The 9,255-nt window shown below is 65.8% G+C and overlaps 2 protein-coding genes across 2 annotated transcripts in view; one reads left to right on the top strand and one right to left on the bottom strand.

Moving 5' to 3' along the window:
• Positions 1-80: 80 nt before the first annotated feature.
• DCST1 (DC-STAMP domain containing 1) lies at positions 81-4,231 on the bottom strand. The gene is made up of 13 exons (XM_019556726.1): positions 4,177-4,231; positions 3,877-4,005; positions 3,641-3,795; positions 3,396-3,521; positions 3,050-3,338; positions 2,843-2,964; positions 2,590-2,747; positions 2,271-2,370; positions 2,063-2,158; positions 1,770-1,896; positions 1,430-1,546; positions 861-1,292; positions 81-394 (listed from the first exon to the last, which is right to left on the bottom strand). Exons 1-13 carry the CDS (start codon positions 4,229-4,231, stop codon positions 81-83), a joined length of 2,220 nt encoding a protein of 739 aa, XP_019412271.1.
• A 249-nt stretch (positions 4,232-4,480) lies between these two features.
• The window catches only part of DCST2 (DC-STAMP domain containing 2), a 5,176-nt gene continuing 401 nt past the window's right edge, over positions 4,481-9,255 (top strand). The window contains 15 exon segments of the mRNA XM_019556853.1: positions 4,481-4,841; positions 4,843-4,901; positions 5,010-5,770; positions 5,862-5,963; positions 6,038-6,232; positions 6,331-6,396; positions 6,568-6,781; positions 6,956-7,137; positions 7,217-7,381; positions 7,481-7,648; positions 7,758-7,858; positions 7,942-8,072; positions 8,217-8,344; positions 8,436-8,529; positions 8,711-8,986. Of these exon segments, the coding sequence (XP_019412398.1) occupies positions 4,494-4,841; positions 4,843-4,901; positions 5,010-5,770; positions 5,862-5,963; positions 6,038-6,232; positions 6,331-6,396; positions 6,568-6,781; positions 6,956-7,137; positions 7,217-7,381; positions 7,481-7,648; positions 7,758-7,858; positions 7,942-8,072; positions 8,217-8,344; positions 8,436-8,529; positions 8,711-8,986 (2,990 nt within the window). The 5' untranslated portion in view covers positions 4,481-4,493.

Raw genomic sequence — 9,255 nt, 5'->3', positions numbered from 1 at the left:
CTGGACCCGGCCCCCGGCCCGACCCGACCCGACACACGTGCTCCTCCCCACTCGGAGCCGCAGCGCTTTAATTGAACGCTTCAGTCCGCGTAGGTCATCTGGTCTTCGCTGCTGCTGTCCCCGGAGGGCGGCCCGGGGCCGGCGGTGCAGGCCAGGCAGGCCTGGCCCACGTCCCTCCAGCAGGGTCGGCAGTACTGGGCACCGCAGGGCGCCGGGCAGGTGTGGGCACTGGGGCCCTCCAGCGAACCGCACAGCACGCAGCGGCGGCGCAGCAACCGGCGCAGCAGTGGGCATTGGCGCAGCCGGGGGCACCAGCGCAGCACGGGCGGCTCCTGCAGCGGGGATAGGTGCAGCCTGGGCGAGGGCTGTGCTTGCCTGGGGCTGGGCCTGATTGCTGCCCCAGGGCAGGAGAGAGCCCAGTGGGTTGGAGCGGGCAGAAGAGCTCTGCTGTGGTGGGAGCTGCTCCCTCCGGAAAGATGGGCTGGGCAGGACACAAGGTGCCCCCTGGGCTGCATGACAGCTGGGCAGATGATGCACAGGCCTGTGCCATGCATGGGCAACTGAGCACATGTAGGTCAGTATGGGCACTCCCAGCTGGGCAAGAGCAGGCACAGGTGGGCAAGGCCTCAGGATGTGGGCACCAGAGCAGCTCGAATTGCCATGGGTGAGTGAGGACTCCAGCGTCAACGACCCTGGGTGGCAGTGGCGCCACAGGGTGTGATGCACAGGTGCTTGCACAGGCACGCATGCCCCTGCCCACCCACGTGCTGCTCCCCCTCAGGGTCCCTGATACCCCCAGCCCCAGCCCCGTGGACCCCGCAGCATCTAGCTCTTCTGCATGCCCAACCCAGTGTCTGCACTCACCAGGCCCCAGCGCTGGGCATGCTGGGTGACCCGCCGCCGCTGCCGCTGGAGGAAGGCCTGGCGCTTCTGCAGCATCTCATTGTAGAGGAAAATGACACGCTTCTTCTCCCGCTGCCCGGGCACAGGGCAGTGTGAGTGCAGCTGTACGGGGACCTGGGGCTGCCCCAGGGGAGTGGGCTCAGCCAGGGATTCAGGGCAGCCCCCAGGATGCAGGGGGCAGCGGGATGTGATGCCTTGGCCAGGAGGGATCAGCCTCCCAGATGGAGCCGGGGGGCAGGGTCTCACCTTGGGGAAGAAGAAGGCAGCGATGATGCGGCGCAAGCGGTGGGTGTAGACCTGCAGCAGGCACAGCAGCACCAACACGCCCAGTGGGAGACAGCTGGTCATGTAGTCGCCCTGCTCCATGCGCCGGGGCTGCGGCAGGCAGGCTGGGCACAGACAGAGGCAGAGGGATGCTGAGGGCCCTGACCCTACCCCCAGGACAACACTGGCCCCTCTGTGGCCCTGGATCCCAGTGCCAGGCAGAGAGGCCTGATGGGGGGAAGGGGTCCCCTCATCTGCTTACCAAGGTTGTTGGACTCCAGCACTGTCTCTGAGGACGTGTTCAGGGCCCCAATCGTGCTGCGCAGCAGCCGAGCCAGCAGTGACTTTCCCCCGACCTGCACCTCCAAGTGGTGGCTGCCTGCGGTGGTGGGAAGCGGTGGTCAGCGTGGCAGTGCCGGGAACATGGGGCATCCTGGGGGCTGTGGGCAGGCCCTGCCCCAGGTGATGGCCACTGCTGGCAAGTGCCTTCATGGCTGGGCAGGGCATTTACAGCTAAAGGAGGTGGGGCCCTGCCCCTGTCCTGCCAATGGGGCTGTGGGACCGGGGCAGCCTCCGTGCTGGGCTGCAGGGCAGGCACTCACTATGGAAGGAGTACTGCACAAAGGAGTGGTGCTGGATGATGCTGAGCGAGGTGTACAGCACGTGATCCAGGCCCCAGGCCAGCAGCAGGAACAGCAGAGGCGGGATGCAGTCCAGCAGCTCCAGCACCTGGGGGAGTGTGGCTGTCACCCCCCTGCCCCTCCAAACCACAGGTCCAGCCCCCTACCCCCAGCCCAGTGCCCCAGCCCCCTGAGTGCCACCAGCGACAGCCTGGTGTTGCCAGGCTGGGCTTTTGCTGGCAGAGCCATGCCCATGCCGCCCCATGCCTGCTCACCATGCTCTGCAGCTCAGGCACCTGGAAGGCCAGCCGGCAGGGGAAGACAACACTGGAGAGCTCAGCCCGGCGCAGGGGCAGCAGTGTGCGCTTCTCCTTCAAGATGAGATGGAGCGGGGCTGGTCCCATGGATGCAAGCCGGGCTGTGTCCTTTGTCCACAGCTCCCCTCCCTTGTGACCCGGTGCTGCCCTCGGGCCATGGCCTCACCTGCTGCTTGCGCCGGGCATCAATCTGGCGGAAGTAGGTGGTGATGTAGAGGTTGTCAAAGCGGATGTTGCGGTTGTACTGGTTTGTGTAGGAGAAGGCCCTGGGGAGAGCAGGGGTGGCACCAGAGCCCTCCAGGGTTGGCGACACAGACAGGTCTCAGCCCCTGTTTCCAGGAGCAGCCGCAGTTCCTACTTGTGGACTGCACATGGTTACCACAGCTTCCTGCACAGCTCTGCCAGCAGGGCAGGGGGGGTCCCAGGCCCTGGAGCCAGACAGGACCTGCCTCTGTACCCTGCTCCACCCCTGTGTGAGCACTCACGAGACAAAGATGAAGATGAAGGTGCAGGAGAGCAGGACGCGCACCACGGCCATGGCGGTGCCTAGCTGGGCACTGTGCCGGCGCAGTGTGGCCGTCACCTCTGCCACTAGATGCTCCCGCGATATGTTCACACCCACCAGCATGTCCTGGTGCTCCTCCTGGCCAGGGCGGGGGTCAGTGCTGGCCTTGGGGCCTCAGGCTCTGCAGAGCCCCAGGCACTTGTGGCCAGGCTCTGGCAGGGGGGGCTCCGCACCTGGATGACCAGCTGGGCACTGAAGTCCTGCTGCAGGTGGTTGACAGAGTTGTTCACCTTGTCATAGGTCTGTCCAAAGTTGCCCTCCACAGGAATGCGGTCCCGGCACCAGATGTAAATCACTGTGGGGGAGGACGGGGTGCCAGGTCTTAACACAGGACCCCAGCACCCCCTACCCCATGGGGGCTCAGCTGGCTGGCGCCTCACCCTTGACAGCGTGGCAGAGGAATTTGAACTTCATGGGCAGGCAGAGCAGGTGGCTGATGAGTGGCACCACAATGTGCCGCATGCAGGATTCGTGCTTGGTGTCAAACCAGGCCTGGCAGCGCTCAATGGCTTTATCAATCACATCTGCAGGGCAAGGGGTTTTTGCCGGGGCCGGCCCAGCCCAGCCGCCTCCTGCTCCCATGTCCAGGGTGGGTATGGTGCAGTGTGAATTCCCCTGCCAGCCCCTGTGTGTGCCCCTGAGCCCTTGCATGCACATCACAACCCCCCACTAACACTTGCAGCGCATTCGGGTCTTCATCTCATAGAGCGTCTGGGTGCTGAGGGCATGGCGGGGCAGGCGCCCGCGTGGCTGCTGCAGGTCATAGCCCTCCTCGCTGGCCACCTGCTCGTTCAGCCCCGCAAAGGTGCGGGACACATTCTGCATCTCCTCTTTGAGTCTGCGCCCGCTCCTCTGCCGGAGACAGGCACAGGGACTGGAATGAGTGTGATGGGGGCAAAGCAGCTCCATCCCCTGCCAGCCAGAGATGCTTCAGCCCCTGCACTGGGCTCCGTGAGCCCAAGGGGTCCTGCCCCCTCCCTGCTCACCACCATGTCACGCAGCACCACGCGCATGGGAGCCGTGGACACATGCCACATCTTCCGGCTGTGGTTGATCTGCAGCTCCACAGTGCAGCCCATGGAACGCACCACCTCTTCCAGGTTGTGCCACAGGTTGGCGATGGGGCCTGGGGGGGCCAAGATCACTGCCATGGGCATGGGGGGGCAGGAAGCATGGCACCTGAAGGGCCTTGTGTGGGGGTCCTTACCATCGTAGACAGCGGCCAGGACAAAGGTGAGCACGTAGAGCCGCCCCTCCTTGCCCAGGAACTTGGGGACAAGGAGGAGGCTGGTGCAGCGGAAGTGCGGCGAGATGCCCCAGCCCAGGGCACTGATGCCTGTGGTGGGAGCAGATCAGAGTTAGGGGTGTCCCTCTCTGTCCCCTCTCAGGGCCCACTGGAGTCCCCAGCACAGCAGCCAAGAGCACTGACCCCCACATCCCACTCCACAGGGCATCACTGCACCAGGAACCCCCGCACCTGGGGCAGCCTCCCCCCCATAGCACTCACCTGCCAGTCCGTACGTCAGCTGGACCTTGTGGCTCTCCTCAATGCTCATGGGCATGATAAGGACCTGAGAGAGGCCTGGGCCAAGATCCGGGAGCTGGGACCCCCACCCTATTCTGGGTGGCAGCCCCCACCTCCCTCCAGTGCATGGCTGTCCTTCCCTGTGCCCATCCCCATGGCATCAGGGCAGTGCCCCCCAAGAGCTGAGGGATGACCCCCCACCCATCCCAGCCTTGCCTCCCCAACCCGTACCCACAGGCCTTCAGCCCCACACTGCCCTCACAGCCAGGGCAGACTGACCTAGGGCAAGGCAGCCCCCAATGCCAGCGCCCAGCAGGAACTTGCTGGGGCGGAACTGGTCTGGACGGCTCCAGAGGAAGCGGGCACAGCAGGCGGGCAGCAAGCGGCACACGGCGCGCTTCAAGGCTGTGCACAGGGGGGTCAATGCCAGGGCCCCCACTTCAGGGCTGAGGTGGGGGGCTGGGGTCGGGGGGGAGGGCGTACTGACTTGTATTGGGTGGTTTCCGCCTTGGCCTTCCAGGTGCAGCCGGCGATGCCATTGGCGCTGCGTGGCCAGTGATGCTGTCTCCCGGCAACAGGCCGTGATGCCGCATGGGTGGAACCTGCCCCATTGTGATGTGGTGCAGGAGCAGCCCCACACCCGGTGCCCACTGCCCGTGCCAGCTCCCTCACCCTGCCCCAGCCCCACGGGTGCCAGTGCCGAGCTGGTAGGAGCCAGTGGATGGTGCCAGCCTGGGGCTGGGGGAGCCAAGGCTGGGAGGCCTCTGGGACAGCTGCTGTGGGGCTTGGTCCCAGCTGCCTCCAATCTCTCCCAGCCCAGGCCTTGCCGCAGAGCAGAAACCGATGCCCCGACGCTGCCCTATGGGGCTGGTCTCCCGCCTCCGCAGGGCCCTGGTGCCCAGGGGGCAGGGGGCAGGCAGGCGCCGGTGGCCCAGGGACCCAGCGGAGGAGAGCCTGGTGCGCGGCGTGGTGCGCAGTATGGGTGGCTTTCTCTTGGGCATGGCCCTGGCCAGCCTGTACGGGGCCATGGTGCTGCTGGCGCAGAGCTACAGCATCTGGTACTGCCTGGCCTCTACCGTCAGCCTGGGCGCGGGACTGGGGCTGGGCATGGCCTTCTCCAGCAAGGTGCGGCTTACTGTGCTGCTGGGCCTACCCCATGTCTTCTCCAGTAAGCACCACAACGCCCTGCACCCAGCCCCCGTCACACATGGGGTTGGCCTCATGCTGCAGAACTGCCCTGGCAAGCACGTGGGCCAGCCCCTGCCCCAGCCTGCAGTGAGTCCTGCATGGCTCTGGCACTGCACCCTGCACCCCCTGCTCCCATCCAGAGGACTCTGGGCTTGGCATGGGCCTGGGCCCACTCCTGCCTTTCACTCACCTGGCACCTCCCACCCATGCTCTGCAGAGGAGGCGAAGGGGCTGCTGCTGGTGCTGGCGATGGGCATGGCCATGCAGGGTCCCTGTGCCAACATTGTGCGCAACTTCACCCGTGCCAGCGAAGCTGTGTCATGCGGCGCCGAGCTCGCTCTCAACCAAACGGCTGAGATGCTACAGCGGGCACAGGAACCGCTGCTCAGTGAGTCCCGGGGGTCTGCATGGAACAGGGACCTGTGGGACCCCCCTGGCGTGCGACCAGCCCCTACAGGGCACTCGTGCTGCCCTCCCAGGTGCGCTGAACAAGATCAAGGCCATCGCCCAGAAGGCCAAAGTGGTGGGAGACCGCGTGCGCAAGTTCTTCCACTCTGTCATGGACTCGGTGCGGCACGTTGGTGAGTGGGGGCTGCCCCAGGCCCCATGCCTCTGGCCTGGCTGGCCCCACCCTGACCCAATGGACTCCCTGCAGCCCGGATCCTGCGCAACGTGTGGCGCTGGCTGCTGGGCATGGGTGAGCTCTGCAACCAGGAGCTGGGCACGCCATACCGCCGCTGCCTGCGGGTCTTCGATGACGCCAAGGACCGGTGTGAGCGCGCCATCCCCACTCTCTACTTCCTCTGCTACATCGTCCTCGTCTTCAAGCCCCTCTGTGGCGTGGCCAACCGTGAGTGTGGGGTAGCTCAGGCGGGCACAGGGCAGGGGATGGCAGGACTGGTGCAGGTCAGGGGCACTAGACCCCTGACAGAGCCCCGCTGCCCACAGTGCTGCTCGTCTTCTGTATCATCCCCTGGTATATCCAGCCCTTCCTGCGCAAAAGAGTTGCTGCCCGTGAGTGCTGGGCCCTGCGGTGAGGGGGGGACCCTGCCCTGGGGGTCTTCAAGTGTGGTGGAGGAGGGCACGCAGATACAACAGGGGCCCGGGGCAGGGGCAGGTGGTTCTCCCTGTGACCACCCTCCCCTCCCCCGGGGTCACTCCATCCCTGGCCCCCTCCTGCCCCAGCTGTGCTGAAGGTGCTGAACCGGGTGCGTCAGGAGTTCGAGTTTAACATCTCGGCCGTGCACCAGTTTGACGTGAGCCTCAATGCCACCCGCAGCCTAGCCGAGGTGGCACGGGACCTCATGGAGGCTGTGAGCCAGCGACTGCAGCCGGCCCGCGAGCTGCTTGGCTTCTTTGCCCATGCCTCCGTCTGTGTTGGCCTCTACCTCTACCTGCAGTGAGTGGTGTCTGCCTGGTTCCTGGACACCCAGCCAGGGGAGAAACCAGGCATCCGGCTCCTGCCTCCCTACTCCAACCCTTCAGACCTCACTGCCCTTCTGGAGCTGGGAGAGGACCCAGGTGTCCACGCTCGTTGTCCGATCCCTCCACATCCCCGTGCCCCCTTGCTCAGGCTGCACGTCCCCCCTGCCTCCAGGGCTCTGTGGTACCGGCACCGGTACCTGCGCAACGACACCTTCGACAACATCTACATCACACAGCGCTTTGTGGTCATGGATATGCTGCGGGCGCAGCAGGGCCGCCCCACCATCCTGCCCCTGACAGCACGGGAAAGCACCAAGTATATCCATCCTGGTGAGGCCGGGGTCACTGGTAGGTGCAGGGGGCACTGGCCATGGCTGTCTTACCCTCACTGTGGCCCTCCCTGGCACAGGCTCTCTGATCCTGTCTCGCCGGGAGCGCCGTGGCTACGGGCTGGCGCTGATTCGTGTCCTGCGCCACGTGCTCCTGGGCCTTAGCCTCATCCTGCTCGACTATGGCGTGTTCTGGCTGCTTGACCTGTTGCGGCACCAGCTGCAGGGCGAGGTCATCGCCAGGGGTAAGCTGGGGGGACTGGGTGGCCTGAGCTCAGCCAGACTCCGTTCCCCAGCCCCTTTCACCCTGCACCAACTGCGGCCCACCCATCCTGTCTTCGCAGCACCAGTGCTGGCCAGCATCGAGGTGAAGGGCTCGGGTTATGCCAGCGAGATCTACCGCAACCTGGTCTCAGCCTTTGACGTCCTGCAGCGTGGCAACATCAGCGTGCTGAGCCGCCGGTGCCGTCTGCGCCCCGCAGAGCCCAACTACCAGACCTACCGCTTCATCGGTGACTGCCGGGGCAGGGGCGGGAGCATGTAAAGGGGGGTCCCTGCCCCAGAGTGAGTGGGAGCAGTTCCTGCTGTGCCCACTGCCCGGTGTGACCCCCATGCCCACAGGGCTTCTGTATGGCGTGTGCTGCTTCACTGCTGTCTTCGGCAGCTACGTTGGACGTGTGCGCAGGGCCCTGTGTGCCTGGTACTACCCCTCCCGCGAACAGGTGCAACCCCTACCCCCAGGCTGGGAATCCTCCCCCCAGCATTGGACCCCATGCCCCTTGCTGACCCCCTCCCCATGCCTCAGGAACGAACCTGCTTCCTCTACAACAACATCCTGACACGGCGCGAGGGGCTGGCACGGGCCCTGTGCCGGGCAGTCCGGCAGCGCGTGGCCGATGGGGGCCACACGCATCCACTCCTCATCCTCGCCTCCAGGTAGGGAGCCTCCAGCACCCCTGTGCCCCCAGCACGAGGCTGGGGCTTGGAGCAACCCTGCAGAGACCAGGGGCTCCTGGTCCCCCCAAGGGCAGAGGTGCAGTGCCTGAAGCACCCTCCCACCGAGCCCGTGCTGTTCCACAGACTGCGCCCGTGTGCCTGGCTGGTGCGGATGCTCGGCATCCACCAGCAGTACTGCCTAGGCTGTGGGTGCTCCACCCAGCCCGGCACCCAGCCCGACCTCATTGCCTGCATGACGCCTGGCTGCAGAGGTAGGAGCCAGTGGGGAGGCCAGGGGGCCGTGCATAGCCTCAGCCTGGTATGGTGACACCCCAGCCCCAGCCTCACAACTGCCTTCCCCAGGAGTCTACTGCCAGGAGTGCCACCAGGCGCTGAACAACATCTGCTCCATCTGCATGGCGCCCCTTGGCTACCAGGGCGATGGCAATGAGGAGATGTGAGCTGATCCCCCCACCCCGGGGCTGGGACCCACCAGAGGGGGAAGTAGGACAGGGCACTGCCGGGGAGGGGGGATGTTACCCCCGGGGGCAAGGACCCTTGGGCAGTCCATGGGCCTTGAAGTCTGGGGATGGAGCTGGAGCCCATGGGCCTAACTGCAACCCTGCCCTTGCCCACAGTGACTCCAGCGATGAGGAGACTGTGAGGCTGTGGCTGGGGGCTGCGCGGGCACTACGAGGGCAGCAGCAGGAGCAGAGACACCGGCTGCGGCAGCTGCTGCGACACCGGATCCAGTGCTGGCTGCAGGGCCGCAGAGCTGGCCGGCGACTGCCCCGGGAGGTGGCCCAGTGGGCACAGGCGCAGCTGGAGGAGGACAGGAGCGGGGGCAGCGAGGATGGATCCTCCAGCCCCGGGGCTGCGAAGGAGGGCAGCTTTAGTTCCAGCTCCGACTCCAGGTATGGGCAAGGCCCTGGCTGGGTCTAGCGGGGTGGGAGGTCCCAACTCCCAACCTGCACTGGATGAGCAGATTTGCAGACTGGGTAGCAATTGGCATCAGGGCACATGGCTGGGGATCAGCAGCCTGGCCCCAGTGGGCACTGAGGCCCTGGGCAGGGAGGTGGGGGAAAACTTGCACTGGGGCCCCAGCAGGGTCCTGGGCCAGGAAGCAAAGGGGCTTGAGAGACCGTAGGGCTGGAGAAGCCCCTCCTGCCCCCACCCCTCATTC

This window comes from Crocodylus porosus, unplaced genomic scaffold (assembly GCF_001723895.1).
Source record: "Crocodylus porosus isolate Cpor-Errol unplaced genomic scaffold, CroPor_comp1, whole genome shotgun sequence".
Taxonomy (NCBI): domain Eukaryota; kingdom Metazoa; phylum Chordata; order Crocodylia; family Crocodylidae; genus Crocodylus; species Crocodylus porosus.
Note: the sequence above shows the minus strand (reverse complement) of the source record. Positions and strands in the feature narration are given on the sequence as shown.